Here is a 19,349-nt window from a genome sequence, read left to right on the forward strand (position 1 = left end):
GCTCTACCATCTGAGCCACTCTGTCATCTTTCTCTCTGGTCTCATGGTTCGGTCATCTGTCATTAAAAGACATGAATTGTCTGGACCAAATAATTAAACTGTCAATTAGGGTTGTAGGGTATACCGGTACTAATATAGTATTGCGGTACTAATGAATCAAAAACGGCACTATACTCTGTTTAAAAAGTACCGGTTCCCCAATTATTTATTTTTATTTTTTAAACGGGGATGACGGCACGCCGTTACGCCGTGACAATGCTGGTTTTATGAGCAGAGGAGCATGTTAGGCAGCGCACAATCACAGATTACTTACAAGCAGACAAAGTGTGTTGACAGAAAAGGGAGAACAGACACATTCTGGCTTAAAAAGATAAAGATAAAGGTGAAGCTATAACACTGAAACACCCTCAGGAAGACGTGCTTTAAGACATGGCTAGCTGGCTAGCAGCTAACATTAATCCGCCAGTGTTTTAGGTATTTCTAAATCACTAATCCCTGCCTCCATGGCGACGAATAAAGTATGTTTCTTACAAGTATCATACCTGCAGGACGAGGAATATGTAAACATATTTCACTACACACCGTAGTAGGAAACAATAGCTCACCGGTGCCACCGCTAACAAAAGATAGCGCTCCTCAACGTAAACAAATGCCATGGGTGGATCTACACCTGACATCCACTGTAATGATACAAAGTACAATAGCGTATCTAATCGATACTACTATGATTACATTGATATTTTTTAGTGTCACAAATTATTTTTTCCTTTTTTTATTTTTTTTATTAACTCAGGAAATACGCAGGACACATGAGGACTTTGAATGTGACCAATGTATGATCCTGTAAGTACTTGGTATCGGATACATTTGTGGTATCATCCAAAACTAATGTAAAGCATCCAAACAACAGAAGAATAAGTGATTATTACATTTTAACAGAAGTGTAGATGGAACATGTTGAAACAGAAAATAACCAGATACTAACAGTAAATGAACAAGTGGATTAATAATAAATGTTTACAGCTTGTCCCTCATGGGACGGCGTGGCGCAGTGGGAGAGTGGCCGTGCGCAACCCGAGGGTCCCTGGTTCAATCCCCACCTAGTACCAACCTCGTCATGTCCGTTGTGTCCTGAGCAAGACACTTCACCCTTGCTCCTGATGGCTGCTGGTTAGCGCCTTGCATGGCAGCTCCCGCCATCAGTGTGTGAATGTGTGTGTGAATGGGTAAATGTGGAAGTAGTGTCAAAGCGCTTTGAGTACCTTGAAGGTAGAAAAGCGCTATACAAGTACAACCCATTTATCATTTATTTATTTATAACTTTGACAAAATAATAGAATAAGAATTGACACAATATGTTACTGCATACGTCGGCAGACAAATTAAGAGCCCTTGTTTGCTTACTTACTACTAAAAGACAAGTTGTGTAGTATGTTCACTATTTTATTTAATTCCAAAATTGTTCTTCAATTGCAATAAGAAACATATGTTTGATGTAACTAAGGTTTTTCGTTAAAATAAAGCCAATAATGCCATTTTTTGTGGTCCCCTTTATCTAGAAAAGTATCGAAAAGTATTAAAATACATTTTAGTACCGGTACCAAAATATTGGTATCGGGACAACCCTACGTCTATTAGTAAACTATTTGACAGCTCAGCTGTTTCCGGCCTCCCTGTACAATAAACGGGTACAGCAGAGTGGTACAGGGAATTAATGAAATTTTATATAATCTAATCGAAATTCACACAAACAAACTAAGTACACAGTGTTCACAGTATAGTTAATGAAGTGTACTAATGCAAATATTCCATTTGAAACATGGCACAGGAATGTTTCAACTGCTTTTATAGAAGCCAAACTTTTCATGCACCTCACCTGTAGTAAGCCAGCTGTAGCGCCACCTGTATAAACGCATCTGGGCTCATCTTGTGGGCCTTTGGTACATTTTTTCCAAAGTGGTTGAACACAATAACCTTCACATCTACATCTTCAGCCAATCTGCAGTATAACAGAAGGGTTTATGTGCATGCATCACTATCACGTATATAAATACTTATTCTCTCGGTCACAAAGTGCCATTAAAAAGTTGTCCTCACACATTCATGCTCCGTTTGGCCTCTTCTATGTCCTTCTTGAGCTCAGGTGTGAGGTTGAATTGTAGTTTTTTGGGGATGGGCAAAGGCGCAATGTCAGAGGAAACCATCTCTGGCTTCCTCCTGTTTCCACATGAGAAGAAAATACAAGTTACCATAGTAACATCACTGCTTTTCTCCAGTTTAGCTGTCGCAAAGTAAGACTCAAGGTGTGGCTGTATAAGATTTAAGATATTCAAACTACTGTATTTTGAATACTACTTACGTGTATTCCACAACATGGTCAATCAGGGCCACAATGGGAGGGCCCTCAGCTGGAGCATGCTCATAGTTGGCGCCACATGTCCCATCCTCTCCAATAATAAACTGAAAAATCATTATTTTTTAGTGCCAATATACTTTACAGATGAAGATCATGTCAAGCACAAACATTTAACGTATTTTTCGGACTATAAGTCGCAGTTTTTTTCATAGTTTGGCCGGGGGTGCGACTTATACTCAGGAGCGACTTATGTGTGAAATTATTAACACATAACCGTAAAATATCAAATAATATTATTTAGCTCATTCACGTAAGAGACTAGACGTATAAGATTTCATCGGATTTAGCGATTAGGAGTGACTAATTATTTGGTAAACGTATAGCGTGTTCTATATGTTATAGTTATTTGAATGACTCTTACCATAATATGTTACGTTAACATACCAGGCACGTTCTCAGTTGGTTATTTATGCATCATATAACGTACACTTATTCAGCCTGTTGTTCACTATTTTTTATTTATTTTAAATTGCCTTTCAAATGTCAATTCTTGGTGTTGGGTTTTATCAAATAAATTTCCCCAAAAAATGCGACTTATACTCCAGTGCGACTTACATATGTTTTTTCCTTCTTTATTATGCATTTTCGGCCGGTGCGACTTAAACTCCGGAGCGATTTATACTCCGGAGCGACTTATACTCCGAAAAATACGGTAATACATGCCGACCATTTAAAACAACTAGCCTTAAGGGGGGCTTATTATGTGTTTCCCTCTTTGTTGAGCTATAAATGTTGTTGTAATGTTGGATACTCGTGTTAAATGATGCCAAAATATCAAATAATAAAGTTCATGCATTTGGAAGTGAGCCCCCAAGATTTGAATTGCTCTAGACGCTGTTTTATAGTCTTTTTTAAGTTGGGTTGCATTGGCGTCAATTCATGTCAGAAGTACCTATATGGGCAAGCCCAGGTAAACACTGGTGCTCTAGGCCTGCCCCTCCCCCGCCCTGCTTCAGAAGTTATTTCGCTGTGTGTTCTTCTGCTCTACGGTCTTCCTGTATCTGATACTTTTGTAAAATTTGCTGATAACTCACAATTCTCGCATTGACAAAATGAGGAGGTGGGAATGAGGGTGGCCAGCCCTTTGGAAGTCTTCAAAAGTGTGACCAAACACAGCGGAGTGGGCTCGTATGAGGCATCAATAGAGGAGAGCTGTGGGGAGCATTGAATTTGTACTGGAAGTCGAAATGTACAAGTTTCCATTCGGAAGTTTAACTGGAACGCCATGCGAGGTCGGATTTCCTACTCTAAAAATCGGAGTCCTCACCCACCCCAAGTTGGCTTTTAAAGATCGCTGCACTGAGTGTAAACAATAACGGAAGCTTCTGTTGTATCCATTATTAGAACTTCTGACTAGTTTTTCTCGCACTAAATCAGTCCTATACGATGTATGGTTGCTTGTAAGTGTAAGGTAATGTTACTGTAGTATAAATTTAATTTTTTCATGAGGTATATGGGTTCTACATTGCTAGTAATGGCATTTTTGTGTTTCTGCTTCATTCACAGTGGTTGAAAGTTGGAGAAGGAGTGCACTTGATTAAAGTGCAGAGCAGTGTTTTATTTTCTTGTATTCAAACAGTGTTGTTACTGGTCAAACTGTGTGTCATTTCACAGTGGCCAAAATATTGAACATACTTGCTAAATACCTTGTTTTAAATGATTACTTAGGCCTACTATGCTACTGTATTTTAAAGTTAATCAATATGGTGGTACTTGGACAGCCACATTTTTTCTGAGGTGTTACTTGGTCAAAAAAGTTTGAGACCAGTGACTTAGATCGTTTTCGAAGGATGCAGAAAATACAAAGAAGGGATGCAAATCTAAAAAGATCTACAAAGTTTGTGCAGGTGTAGCTGCTCTATAGGAGTCCAAAAATCAGGTACAAAGAGCCAAATATGAGTATAATAGGTTCCCTTCAAAAGGAAACTTTTGGATTTGCGGGTCACCTGCAGCGTCTTGTCGAACCAGCGGTTGCCACTGTTCCACAGGCTCCCACCTCCGTGCAGCATCTGCACGGCTGCACGACTCCGATACGCGTTCGCCGGTACTCGAGGCATCGGACCATCCAAACATACTGTGAAGATGCTCCTTTGAATAGCCGTCACAGATTCTTTGTTGGTGGGATCTGAACACAAAAAGTAATTGTGAAAATCACTAAGGAATTAGGGTGTGACTACTGTAATATATACTCAGTTCCAGCTTTCTAGCTTTTGGGCTGTAGGGCTGCTTTTGTTTTTTAAAAGTGACAGACGAGCGTAGCCGTAAGAAAATTGCTTGTGAACATGAAATACAACATGCAGTGGTAGCTCAGTTTTCAATGCAACACGTATAGAAACATTTAGAAGTGTCTGAATTAGGGTTGTTCCGATCAGAGATTTATGCTGCCGATTCTGTTACCGATCATCTATAAATGAGATCAGCCGATACCAATACCGATCACATGTACTAACTGTACATTTTTCTAATTATTTATTTATTTATGGTGAGTTCTATTGACAGTTTAAACATATCAGCACAATATGTATTTATAATTATGTTTTATCAGATAAATTTGTTTGAGCAAAACAAAGTCAATAGTACACTATAACTTAATTGAAGCAAAACTACCATCAATTACTCTTTAAAATCATTTGATTATTTGCCCTCAAACTCTTTCTGTGCCCAAGGAAATAGTATTCCCTGAATTTGCAAACATTACAAAAACAACAAAAACATTTTTTTACAAAAATAAAAAATCAGTAATCACTCGAGTATGTATATATTCTGATGTTACCCTTGGTGTCGACACTACCTATGTATGGATTGACCCGCCCTCATTGCGTATTGTGCGCTGCAGCACTTCTGGCTGCAACAATGCTGACACATCAGTTACCAGCTGTAATATTATCCTCTCTCTCACTCTTATTAATCTACTTGTTATTTGATTTTATTTATTTACTGGCTTTCTACTGTGTTATTATTATTATTATTAAGCGTCTCTACACTGTATGGAGATACACAATTAGCTGCTACCTAGTCAACCGAGAGAAAGCAAATAAATACAGAGTCAACCAGAGGGGATCCGCATTTGTGATGGCCAATAAAAGGCAATAATCATTAATATGTGGTCAATGGTGACCACATAATATTTTACATAAAAATTAGCCGATACTGATCATCGGCTAATGGATTGGCACATTCCTAAACTTTCTGTACCCACTGTATGAATATTGCTGTCAAGATACAGTTTCCAGAGGTGTGTTGACAGAATGGACCATCCTGTCATTTTGCTTGTTTAATTAAATTGTAGATATTATTGCGATGATGTGAATGTTCAACTGACCTGTTGATATGGTGACATTCAGTTCTGCAATTGCATTGAAAAGTATGATATTAAAACCACATGGTGGCGCTAAAATTACATCTTTATTAACATGCTGTAATTACCTCTGCCACAAACATGAAATGTGTGAGGTATTTACATTGTTAAAAGATAAATTGTCAGTTGACCTCCTAAGATTCAAAATTCTCAAACTAATACAAACATGTCTCTGTGTGTAACTTGAAAACACAGGATGTTTCTGTGCCATTTTGTGTACTTAAAAACACTACTTACAGTTATAACTATGGTTACAACATTTGACCATTATGTTGGTGTTCAATTACAGTAAGTGTGTTTATCTAAAGACATGCACTTGGGGATAGGTTGATTGGCAACACTAAATTGGCCCTAGCGTTTGAGTGTGATGAGGTGATGACTTGTCCTGGGTGTAAACCGCCTTCTGCCAAAATGCAGCTGGGATAGGCTTCAGCACCCCCGCAACCCCGAGAGGGACAAGCGGTAGAAAATGGATGGATGGATGTTCATCCTTAACCATCCTGCCACTTCATTTACACTTCATTAACGTCTCTGCCTAAGATGATGAGTCATCCTTTAAAACAGGGGTGTCAAACTCGAATACAGAGTGTGCCAAAATGTTAAACTGAACAAAGCCGCGGGCCAAGGTTGAACAAATTAACCTTTTAATAGGGACCCAAACAAGTTTTGCATTGAATATTGAACAAGCAAGGCTTATATAACTTTTAGTGACATGCAAAATCGAGTTTCAAATAATAATAATAATAATAATAATTCAAAAATATCAATGGCATATCAAATACAATTTAAATAAAAATGTAATGCCTCTTTTCTATTTGCAGCCTTCTGAGGCAAATATCAACATTAACTTTTTCCACAGGCTAATAAATTAGAAAATAAAATAACAATGAATAAACCTAAAACCAACCAATCAGGACTTTAAACTGCTCAGTTTTCAACACTGATCTAATCTGATGTGCCCAAGGCAGATACCATATTTTCTTGGATGCTAGTTCATTAATGTCGGGGATCAGGCTTTGAGCTGAGGCAACCTTCATTATCGAACAAAGGTGTTCATCGGTCATTATATCTCGTAGCCCACCCGGACCACAGTCTTGGGGGCGTGCCTTAAAGACACTGCCTTTAACGTCCACTATGAGCTGTCGTCACGTCCGCTTTTCATCCATTCTAACAACGTGCCGGCCCAATCACAAGATATGTGCGGCTTCTGTATGAACACACACGGGAATGCAACGCATACCTGTTCAACAGCGATTCAGGTCACACTGAGGGTGCCCGTATAAACAACTTTAACAATGTTAGAAATATACGCCACACTGTGAATCCACACCAAACAAGAATGACAAACACATTTTGGGAGAACATCCGCACCGTAACACAACATAAACCCAACAGAACAAATACCCAGAACCCTTTGGAGCACTAACTCTTCCGGGACGCTACAATATGCCAGAGTTTGACACCCATGCTTTAAAAGCACACATCTTACCTCTGAATTAGTTTACTACACAACAAAACACATTGTAATGTTCCCTTCAACCCACCCTTGATGAGGTTCACGTAGGTCTTGCTCCAAGCGTCACGATGCTGGGTGGTCAGGATGCCCACAGGCTCTGCGTTGGTCTGTACAGAGGAGCTGCAGATGCGGTCAAGCTGAACATAGAGCTGGTCAGCTGTCAGTGGACTCCCATCATTGTTGTACACGTCCAGCATGAAGAACTAATTGCAACATGAGGGAAAGAAAGACACCCATGTAAAAAATGCCCCACACAAAAACAAACGATATATAACATAAACATAAGATAACACTTACTCAACAATTAACGGTACTATAGTTCGCAACTGGACTGGCGATATATCGAATATACTTAATATGTCGCGCGTTTGTCTCTGTCCGATATAGAAAACGACTATATCGTGATATTCGAGTATGCGTTTTCACCCAGTTGCTTTTAGCTGCGGGCATTACACTACAGGCGTTCCTCACTCTTTGTTATCTCTCCTTCTCACTAAGACATAAAACAAGCGCACTTTCTTACATACGTCACATACCTCGCGGAGCAGAGAGGTAGCAGAACTTAGGTAGAATGAACTCCTGTTTCTAGAAGCGAGCACAAGGGAATAGTGAGACGTTGGAGCAGACGGAAGACAATAGAGTGAAGTGAAAGCGACTCAAAGCTGCAGATGTGGAATTTGGAGACAAGCTATCTGGACATAAATGGCGTGCTTACCCCAAATAAACCAGAAAAAACGTCCCCTGCCAGGTAGACCAAAGATACAAACGTCCATCGAGTGAGTCACACTTCATATTGATCATGATACACGCACCATTTCAAGCGTGTATCATGACAGACCGCATATGCTGCCTGGCTAGCTGTGTACAAACAAAACATGAAATGTGGGCTAATACTTGACAGATACTGTAAACTAATTGTTCATGTTTTTTCAGTCAGTACAGATTGGTGTCTTATAGTGTTGTATTGTACATTACAAACTCAAACGCGTTTCTTGTTGTCGTACAAGCTAGCTTATCTCTTTCCGTAGTTAGCTTTTACGGCTAATACCAAAGCACGCCAATGTGTTACAAAGATAGAAAAAGAGTTCCTCAGTGTTCGCTCTTACAATGACAATATCGCTTCAGTTTGGTTCGTATACAGGTCACGGAACGTAAATCAAGTACTGGTGAAGGTTTTGAATGCATTTATAAAGGGATTTAGAGGTAGAATTTATTGCTCCCATTAGCTGCATTGCTTACCCCGAACGACCCAATTTTTACATATTAGACTGCAAAAAAAACCTTTTTGACTTTTTGTTACTCATAAGGATTGTGAACGATAGGCAAAATTCCAAAAGAGTGCAGTTCCCCTTTAACTTAAATAATTATTGTGGTGACAAGGTGTCCCCAAAAACACAACAATTACCATGTCACACCTTAAAGACAACATAAGTAAATTCCAGATGGTAAATAATATATAGGTACGTGTTAATCATACCTGTGGATGTTCTCTTGAGTAAATTTGACTTGATCAGGCCTTTAAAGTATGTATTTAATTATGTATGTGTTAGTGCTGATATTGTATCAGATTAATATATCAATATCGGTATGGTATTGGAAGTGAATAGCATGTATCGGGACACCCCTAACACCAATGGAACATTGTTTTATAGAAATTACCCTTTTGGATCTCAAACTTTATGTTGACTATTTATGTTGTCATGGACTAAACTAGCCCTTTTCTAGTAACAATAAGCACAATGGACCAGGACTTGATGAGTTAGGTCGCCAGACTGGTTGTCGACATAAGTGGAACCAACTGGCTGTACTCCGAATTAACTAATCTTGTTTATGTTTATAGCAATACCCTGTAAGATTTGTTAGCAAGATGTAAAATATCTATGTTTGATTGAAATTGTGCTCACCTGAAAATTATGTACAACAGTGATGTGTTTCGGAGGCCTGGAGCTTTTGGCATGGTTCACCACAGAATCTCTTCTCACACCGGGAATGCGGCAAGACGAAAGTACTTCATAGTACTGATTCATACACAGAGGTTTCCCTCCCAGGTACTCCACAGGTATGGTCTCGCTGTAAAGTACAACTTTTATTAGTTTCAACAACACAAAATAAAAAACACAATTTTCTTCAAATGTTTTCAAAATGTTTTAAGTAAGGCTCACAAAGTTATTGAACTGTGTGGATATTATTCCCTCTTATTTATTTATCTATTTTCCTCTTCTTAGCTGGTTACTCCTCTCTGGTGTAACACGGTTCCAGTAATACTTCTGTTTTAGTGTACAAAGCACTTATTATTTTGTTGTTACACAACTTAGCATTCAAGCTAGCTTAGCGGTTAGAATGGCTTCTCTTGCTGTGTTTTGCTCTGTGTAGTTCCGCGCTCAATCCACGTTGTTGAACCATCTTTTTTACTTTATTTAACATTAAAATAATCACTATTTAAACGTTTGTCCATCGATTCATAATCAATGCATCTATATCATGGGTGTCAAACTCTGGCCCGCGGGCCAAATTTGGCCCGCCGTGTAATTTCATTTGGCCCTTGAGGCAATATCAAATTAACATTAGAGCTGGCCCGCCGGGATTATACAGCGGCGGTGCCGCTGTAACACCACATTCACCGCTAATACTCATACTTGCCAACCCTCCCGATTTTCAGTGCCTATCCTGAAAGTTTGCCGGGGCAACCATTCTCCCGAATTTCTCCCGATTTCCACGCGGACAACAATATTGGGGGCGTGCCTTAAAGGCACTGCCTTTAGCGTCCTCTACAACCTGTCGTCACGTCTGCTTTTCCTCCATACAAACAGCGTGCCGGCCCTTGTCACATGATATATGCGGCTTCTACACACACATAAGTGAATGCAAGGCATACTTGATCAACAGCCGTACAGGTCACACTGAGGGTGGCTGTATAAACAACTTTAACACTGTTACAAATATGCGCCACACTGTGAAACCACACCAAACAAGAATGACAAACACATTTCGGGAGAACATCCGCACCGTAACACAACATAAACACAACAGGAAAAATACCCAGAACCCCTTGCAGCACTAACTCTTCTGGGACGCTACAATCAATATACACCCCCCGCTACCACCAAACCCCGCCCACCTGAGCCCCGACATTAATGAACTAGAATCCCAGAAAAATGGCAGGTATCTGGCTTGGGCACATCAGATTAGATCAGTGTGTCGCAAACTGAGCAGTAAAAAGGCCTGAATGGTTGATTTATTCATTGTTATTCTATTTTCAAATTTATTAGCCTGTGGAAAAAGTTAATGTTGATAGTTACTTCAGAAGGCTGCAAATAGAAAAAATGCATTCCATTTTTTATTTAAATTGTATTTAATATACCATTGATGTTTTTTCGTTAGTTTTTGGAAAGTTGATTTTGCACTGTTAAGTTATATAAGCGTTGCTTGTTCCATATTCAGTGTTAAAGCAAATCAGTGTAGCAAACTGAGCAATAATTAACGTTTTATTCATGCACTTTCTCTTGCTACTTCAAGGCTTGAATGTTTGATTCATTCATTATTGTTATTTTATTTTCAAATGTATTATTAGCCTGTGGAAAAAGTTTATTTTGATATTTACCTCAGAAGGCTGCAAATAGAAAAGAGGCATTCAATTTTTATTTAACTTTTATTTGATATGCCATTTATATTTTTTAATTATTATTACTATTATTATTTGAAACTCGATTTTGCATGTCACTATAAAGTTATATAAGCCTTGCTTGTTCAATATTCAATGCAAAACTTGTTTGGGTCCCTATTAAAAGGTTCATTTGTTCAACCTTGGCCCGCGGCTTTGTTCAGTTTTAAATTTTCGCCCACTCTGTATTTGAGTTTGACACCCCTGATCTATATCAAAGAATTAATAATTTCCCCCAACCCCTATCACAAAATCCTAGAGTGTCTGATAAATATACATAGTTGGATAATAAATATGAATAATTTTGGAACTTTTAATCATAGTGTACCAAATAATGAAAACATTTGTGGTTTTGTTTATTTTATCAACATTTATTTAAAGCAGTCTTTTGCCAATTTTGACCAACACAATTAAAACTCAAAATGCGATTTGAATCATTTAAAGTTAAACTGCCTGTATTTATATGTCAATATACAAATATTAGGAAATTATTCAAAAGATAATACATTCATTTATTTTCTATACCACTTTACCTCATTAGGGTCATGGGAAAGCTGGAGCCTAAACAAGCCAATTTCGGGCAAGAGGTTGGCTACAAAACAAATAATAAAGTACTTTCTATTGTATTCTATTCTGTTAAAATTGAATGTACTTACTTGTCTATCATTGTCTTGAAATCCAAAACACCTGCAATCAGTTTTGCAGCAAACCTGCATGACAGAAAACAACACAAAATGCATTAATAGATAACCAAAATGAATTTTACCGAATGCTTACCTATTTCCAAGTACTTAAACTGACAATGCATAGAACATTTTCAGTGCAGTTCCTCGACCTGGCGTCATCTTTATAGGGAAACTGCACTTTTTTTTGGAATTGTGCCTATCATTCACAATCCCTATGTTTTTGTCTTATGTATTCTAAATTGTAAAATATGGCTCGTACTAAGCGGCTAACAATGTAGCTAATAGGAGTTATCTCTTCTGCCCATAAAGCCCTCTAAAAAAAAAAAACTCCAACAATATCCCATTTACATCTTGTGATCTGCATATTAGCGACCAGTGCTGCCACAGTTACTTTGAAAAAGTGATACGATTACTCCATTAAAAAGTAACTCAAGTACTTTATTTTTTACTGTATTTTAAAAGTAACCAAGTTAGATTACAAGTTACTTTCTTCGTTACATTTTGTTGGCAGCACAGAGTGTACAACAAACCTTAATACTCTTAGCTTTAATTGACAAGAAGTCTCGATAATATATGTGTATGTATTACGTTAGGGGCGCCATTTGATTTTTGAACTGGGGGTACAAAACTCTATGCAAATTATTTGCACTTCATGCCTTCATCAAAATATGTTTTGTTTAAACATTTATATAATAACTAAAATGTTAACAACATACACTATACTGCCAAAAGTATTTGGCCACCATCCAAATGATGAGAATCAGGTGTTTTAATCACTTGGCCCGGTGTATAAAATCGAGCACTTAGGCATGGAGACTGTTTCTACAAACATTTGTGAAAGAATGGGCCGCTCTCAGTGATTTCCAGCGTGGGACTGTCATAGGATGCCACCTTTGCAACAAATCCAGTCGTGAAATTTCCTTGCTCCTAAATATTCCAAAGTCAACTTTATTATAAGAAAATTTAAGAGTTTGGGAACAACAGCAAGTCAGCCAGCAAGTGGTAGGCCACGTAAAGTGACAGAGAGGCTTCAGCGAATGCTGAAGCGCATAGTGCAAAGACTTTCTGCACAGTCAGTTACTACAGAGCTCCAAACTTCATGTGACCTTCCAATTAGCCCACATACAGTAAGCAGAGAGCTTCATGGAATGGGTTTCCATGGCCGAGCAGCTGCATCTAAGCCATACATCACCATGTCCAATGCAAAGCGTTGGATTCAGTGGTGTAAAGCACGTCGCCACTGGACTCTAGAGCAGTGGGGACGCCTTCTCTGGACTGATGAATCACGCTTTTCCATCTGGCAAGCTGATGGACCAGTCTGGGTTTGGAGGTTGCCAGGAACACGCTACATTTTGGACTGCATTGTGCCGAGTGTGAAATTTAGTGGAGGAGAAATTATGGTGTGAGGTTGTTTTTTTTAGGAGTTGGGCTTTGCCCGTTAGTTCCAGTGAAAGGAACTTTGGATGCTCCACGATACCAAAACATTTTGGACAATTCCATGGGATGGCACTTCAAGTTCATATGCGAGTAAAGGCAGGTTGCCAATATTTTAAAAATAGTGTATACTGTAGCAGAAGCAATTAATAGTAAAAATACAGAAGTATTAGTAATAATGCAGCCAAACAGCAGAAGCAGTTTGTGGGTGCAATGAGGCACCCACAAACATGTCTCCCCCTTTCATTACTGTTTCTGTGCTGTGGGAGGGGCGGAAACTGGATTGGAATTTTTCATATAGACTGTTGAGATGATTGTGGAGCTGAGAGGAGATGACGTTTGAGAGTTTTGGATATGAATGGGAGTTCAAAGATTGGTCTGTAATTTAAAAGGGGTTTGGGATCAAGGTTTGTTTTTTTCAGAAGGGGTTTGATAAGAGCTGTTTTAAGAGCAGTGAAACTGTGCTAGTTTTGAGGGAGAGATTGACTATGTGTGAGGTTAATGAATTTGTCGTAACTTTTGAGCAGAAGAGAGGGAATAGGATCTAGAGAGCAAGTGGATGATTTTAATGTACAGATAATATTATCGACCTCCTGTTGCGCTGCAGGTGTGAAGTGTGTAAGATGTAAGTTGTCGGGATGTCAAGGATGAAGCTGTGCGAGGTGTGAGAGAAGGGCGGTTATTGTCAATGTGGGTGTAAAATAGTCAAGGAAAAGGTTTCAGTTTATTGTTGTAGATGTGTGATATGAGGGTAAATGTGGTATGAGGAGATGGTTTACAGTGAATCTTTTTTTTTTTTTTAGAATTGCCTGAGTTGTTGTTGATAATTGTTGAGTAGTAGACGAACCTGGTTGTTGACAGAGCTTCTGCATATGAATATTGATGTTCCCGAAAGCTCAACCTATGCACCATTAAGCTAAATGTTTTGCTGGCACGCTCCAGGGCACGGCCCAACCTTTTCATGACCCTGAACTGGTCCGTGTACCAGGGAGCTGAGCGGGTGAAGGGTTTTTTGTGGAGCATGGATGTCCAGAATGGAGCTAAGGCTGTTGTTGTAATCGTCCATTAGGTCACTGACTGATGATTGTGAGGGAGGGAAAGAAGCTGAAGGTGGTGGGTGAACAAGGTATGGTCAATACTTTAATGTTCCTAAATGTAATCTGTCGTTTTGGCTTGGTGAAATGGGAGGATAAGGGGACTTTCATTGCTACCCTCTTGTACCCTGATTGGAGGCGACAAAAGAAATAAACAAACACATGGCAATTTATAGATGCTGGCAAAGTTATCAAGTTAATTTGTATTTATTGTTTGGCTAATTGATACAAAGGGGAAATTAACTTATAGAAGATAAGCACACACATGTTTTTTTTAATGCATTCTAACTAGTAAATTAATGCTAACAAAAGTTTGCATACAATGGGGCTTTTGGGAGTCGCTTTATTCTGCCTATAAAAACAATTAATATACATCCAAACACCGCCATAAAGGTTTTATATACACTTTAAGTATATCTATAAAGAGTAGCAGGCACACTCATAACATGTTATATTTACATATGTTGGTCGTTTTAAGCATACAGCGGCGCATTGATTTCACAAACGCATCACAACGTTCGCTTTTTCCTTCAACAACATCATTGATTACTACTCACAGCAGACATCATGAGAGACAACAAACATAATAAAACATCACTTACTGTACAACATCTGCTCTCACTGGTATGGCAACTGTTAGGGTGTTGATAATTCCCCTTAATATGAAGAATAAACATAATCCTCGCAAACAAAAAGGGGGGCTGGAACCAAGCGTCTTTTCACGTTTGTTCTTTTTCGCCATGTTGGCTGTCAAAGTGTACCAACTTCTCAGTTTATGTCAACATCATTTTACTATCAACGTGAAAGGCATGATTTATATTCTAGAATAAACTTTCACAAGTTCTGAAGCGAGAAAGCAGCTCACCAGATCATGATGTCAATACAGCAGCATAAGGAAGTTACAACTCTTGGATCAAGGCGCCGCTAAATGTAGGTCCTTAACGTCAGTGCTTATATTAACACAATCTCTAACACTTGGTTAATATTCAGGTAAGGAAATGTAAATGGATTTTTTTGGATGGTTATTTATTGGGTTTTATGGCGATAGACACGATGACACCATGGCCCCAATTGTGCTCCACTTATATTTACGAAGTTGAATACATAAAAAAAAAGAAACATGTGTTTTTTGTCTCTCATGAGGATTGTGTATAGGCAAAATTCCAAAAAAAGTGCAGTTCCCCTTCAGCCCAGGCTTTCAATTTAGACTTTGAGTAGCGGTAGTCCTGAATAGCAATAGTGTTACGAAAACACAATTTACCAAGTGTACTAACAGAAGTATTTAATTTAAGACACAGGCATAATTTCTCTAAAAACTGGCTATTCAACAGGCGATCAGTTAAAAAAAACTTTGAAGAGACTTACATTTTTGTAGTAGATTACCAAAAACACAACAGTGCTGTCACATAGAGGTTATTTGACTAGATTATGTCCTGTTGTATGGACAGGGCTGGACAAAATAAATAGGCAAAAATCAAATATCCTCTGCAGAAGACGCCGGTTCTAAGGCATATACAACATTGTGAGGGGAGAAGTCCAGCACTCTGGTCCTTAGCTTTCTAGAACCGTAGCCCTTAAAACAATTCAGTTGAATAGCTCTGCTCTAGAACAACTATACATAGAAGTCTTATTGAATATTTTTAAATGGAGAAAGGTGTTACAGTGAATGATAAGACTCAGAAATATGTGAAATGTGTGATCACCTGATTTGTCCCTGCTTGTCACAGAAGTGCATGCAAGGTAAAACCAACCCTGGACTTGAATGGACCACCACAGGCAGACGGTAGTCAAAGTAAGCCACTTGCACCCACCACTCTGACAACTACAAAAAAGACAGTGAACACCAGATGTGAGAGAATGTATGACTGGATGAGTCGCTAAAAATAAAAGTTAATTTAAAAAAAAATCTCACAACTCATTGGTCAAGTTGATGCCTAATTTGCTGAGGACAAAAACGTTATAACAGTGCAAGAATCACATTAGTTAGGGTGTCTAAAATGTTTCCACCAAGGGCTGAATACTGAAAAAGGTATAATCAAGAATGATTCTAAATAGAGTTACTTCACATCCGAACAGAGAAAACATCATATTAGTTTCGTGTTACAGATGACAAAGCAAGTTATTGATAATGAATCAATTCTATTTTTTGAATAAAAATGGTTCCTGGGCAGCACTTTGGACACTCCTGACATAAGTTATGTGATGCAGTTCAGGCCTCACCCAGTTCTCCGTGTTGCATGCTCTCCTCTCCAGATCTCTCTGAAGCCTTTCTCCAACGCCCCCTGGTTTCTGGAAGTCATCCAACAGCTCCTTTGTGTGCGTCAGCTCGTCCACCTCAACGATGGGCTCCAGGGCAGTGATGTAGCGCTCACAGGTCTGCTGCAGGGGAGGCACAGGTAAACTGGGCAACCCCTTTTGGTGGCTCAGGTATCTCCCAGTGATGCGGGATGATGATACAGGCTTCACCAAATGGCAAGGTTTGACCATACCACAAGGTTTCGCCATCCCCACCTTGACCTGGGAGACAAAACAAATGCAGTGAACACTGATTACTTTTCTTTTTGTTTATTAAACATGCAAAGCTAATCCAAAATAGTTTAAAAACATGCTAAACAGTTAAATATCATAAATGAAAAAATGATATATTTACAAATTATTTTTACCGACAGATATACCTATATATATATAACATTTGCGTCATGCAGATTTTCTGAGGGTTTGTGTGTGTTTATTAGCATTTGCAGCTTTTTTCTTTTTCATTTGTTTTTGATCCTGCAACGGTTAGGTTATTGCAACATTTTCCTGTGCATGTGTTTTACCATGCGTTTGTGTGTTTTTGGTTTTGGATTATTTCTGTTTAGAGCGTTTGGACGTTGCTGCACATTTGCCCAACTCGGTCACTGTACTATGCCTAAATCATTGTAATGTTCTGATGAGAGCCATCCATCCATTTCCTACTGCTTGTCCCTTATGAGGTCACGGGGGGTGCTGGTGCCTATCCCAGCTGCATACGGACGGAAGGCGGTGTACACCCTCAACAAGTCGCCACCTCATCGCAGGGCCAACACAGATAGGCAGACAACATTCACACTAACATTCAATCACTAGGGCCAATTTAGTGTTGCCAATCAATGTTTTATTTTATTTATGGAATATGCCACAGGCTGGAATTTGGACCCTTGTTCAAATGTTTTATTTCCCATTATGTCACATAAAGCATACACTGGTTGATTGTGGAAAGCTTGAACTTTGAAGTCTATGAATGACATGACGTCACCTCTTGACGGCATACCCAGCGTGTACAATGAATGCACAGATGTACAATAAATATTGTATTTGTATTGTAAGATGATTTCACCCTCAACATCAATAATTTAAAAAAATCACGTGACCCCTTTTTTATACATGTAAATTAGCAGTTTTGTGCATTGCCTAATGTGCCATGTGGGGACGCTGTTCTGCCAAAGGCATTAGAATAATATGTATTTAATATATATAACTAATATAGGCCTGGTCAGTAAGAAGCATGTGTGGAACTCCGTACCTGAGGAGCCTGTTTTGATGCTAAGATAAATGTTATGTTTTGATGTTGTATTTTATTTTTTAACATTTTGTATATGTATTGTGTGCTTTTTTTTCTATTTCTCTCTTTCTTTTCTTTTTCTTTTAATTTGTAATTTTACTGCCTTTATTACATCATGGCCAGGGGACTACAGATGAAAACTAGCCTTCTGGCTAATTCTGGCTTTTTTAACCATGTGTTTTGTGAAATTTCATTGTCCCCTTTGAAATAAACTAATCTAATGTAATCTAATATCACCAACTGCATTATAAGCAATACTTCACACGGTCTGTGGTAATGTTTGACCGTAGCATATGGTCCCGAGGAGCGTCAAATCGGGCATGTACAATCATTTTCCTCAAAATATGATGTTTGAAGCTTTTGGTACGAAGGACAGCTCCAGACTGGACTCTACGATCGGAATAAAACTGGACTCACTGGTGACGGTGGCAGAGAAGAGGACTGTGGAAAAACTACTGAGCATCATGAATGATGCCAGTCACCCTCTGCATACCGTTATCAGTAGCCAGTGGAGCCTGTTCAGTGCTAGACTGCTTCATCCCAAGTGCAGGACTAATAGACTAAAAAACTCCTTTGTCCCACACGCCATCAGACTGTACAACTCCTCTCAAGGGGTGAGGGGGTACAAGGATGACAGGGGATTCAAAACAACAACAACAATAACAATACTGAAATAAACTGCAACAAAAAACAGAGCAATAAACAACAATAACAGTGCAATACATTTTAAAGGTGCAATATACACACCACATCTTTCATATATTTCACAGTATTACCGTTTTTCTACATTTTTTGTTATTTTCATAACATGGTCACTGCTGCCTAGTTTCTCTTGTTATATTCTTATTTTTTACTGTTATATTTGTATTAGGGCTGCAACAACTAATCGATTAAATCGATTAAAATCGATTATAAAAATAGTTGGCGATTAATTTAGTCATCGATTCGTTGGATCTGTGCTATGCGCATGTGCAGAGGCAATTTTTTTTATTTTTTTTTATTATTTTTTTATAAACCTTTATTTATAAAATGTACAAACAGCCGAGAAACAATAATCAAAATAAGTATGGTACCAGTATGCTGTTTTTTTCCAATAAAATACTGGAAAGGATAGAAATGTAGTTTGTCTCTTTTATCCGATTATCAATCGATTAATCAAAGTAATAATCGACAGATTAATCAATTATCAAATTAATCGTTAGTTGCAGCCTTAATTTGTATTCTTATTGTTACTTTGTATTTTTATTTTTATTGTTATATTTTCTATCTTATTTCCATCTCAATCTGTACACTGCTACTGGAATTTTAATTTTCCTGAGGGAACTCTCCTGAAGGAATCTATCTATCTATCTATCTATCTATCTATCTATCTATCTATCTATCTATCTATCTATCTATCTGTCATATCACATCTGGCAACCCTGGGCATACAAGTTTCAACGTAACGTGTAAATCGAGGAAAACTCACAAACATTTGCAAAACACATGTACTTGTAGATCGTTTAAGTGTGAGAATATATCATTGTGTGTTTTTCTGCAACTTATTTAAAACTATATTTGGCTATTCTGTGTTATTTATGTTTATTGAATAAAAAAAACGA

At 38.3% G+C, this 19,349-nt stretch overlaps 1 protein-coding gene across 2 annotated transcripts in view; it reads right to left on the reverse strand.

The window, feature by feature from the left end:
- crata (carnitine O-acetyltransferase a) overlaps positions 1-19,349 on the reverse strand; it is a 40,017-nt gene that overhangs the window by 20,143 nt on the left and 525 nt on the right. For both annotated transcript variants that reach the window (XM_061980611.1, XM_061980610.1), the window contains exons 2-10: positions 16,386-16,682; positions 15,869-15,987; positions 11,608-11,661; positions 9,195-9,360; positions 7,319-7,493; positions 4,363-4,541; positions 2,360-2,460; positions 2,098-2,217; positions 1,877-1,999 (exon numbers count right to left, since the gene is read on the reverse strand). In XM_061980611.1, coding sequence (XP_061836595.1) covers positions 1,877-1,999; positions 2,098-2,217; positions 2,360-2,460; positions 4,363-4,541; positions 7,319-7,493; positions 9,195-9,360; positions 11,608-11,661; positions 15,869-15,987; positions 16,386-16,670 — 1,322 coding nt within the window. In that variant the 5' untranslated portion in view covers positions 16,671-16,682. The remainder of the gene's footprint in view (positions 1-1,876; positions 2,000-2,097; positions 2,218-2,359; positions 2,461-4,362; positions 4,542-7,318; positions 7,494-9,194; positions 9,361-11,607; positions 11,662-15,868; positions 15,988-16,385; positions 16,683-19,349) is intronic.

This window comes from Nerophis lumbriciformis, linkage group LG20 (assembly GCF_033978685.3).
Source record: "Nerophis lumbriciformis linkage group LG20, RoL_Nlum_v2.1, whole genome shotgun sequence".
NCBI lineage: Eukaryota > Metazoa > Chordata > Actinopteri > Syngnathiformes > Syngnathidae > Nerophis > Nerophis lumbriciformis.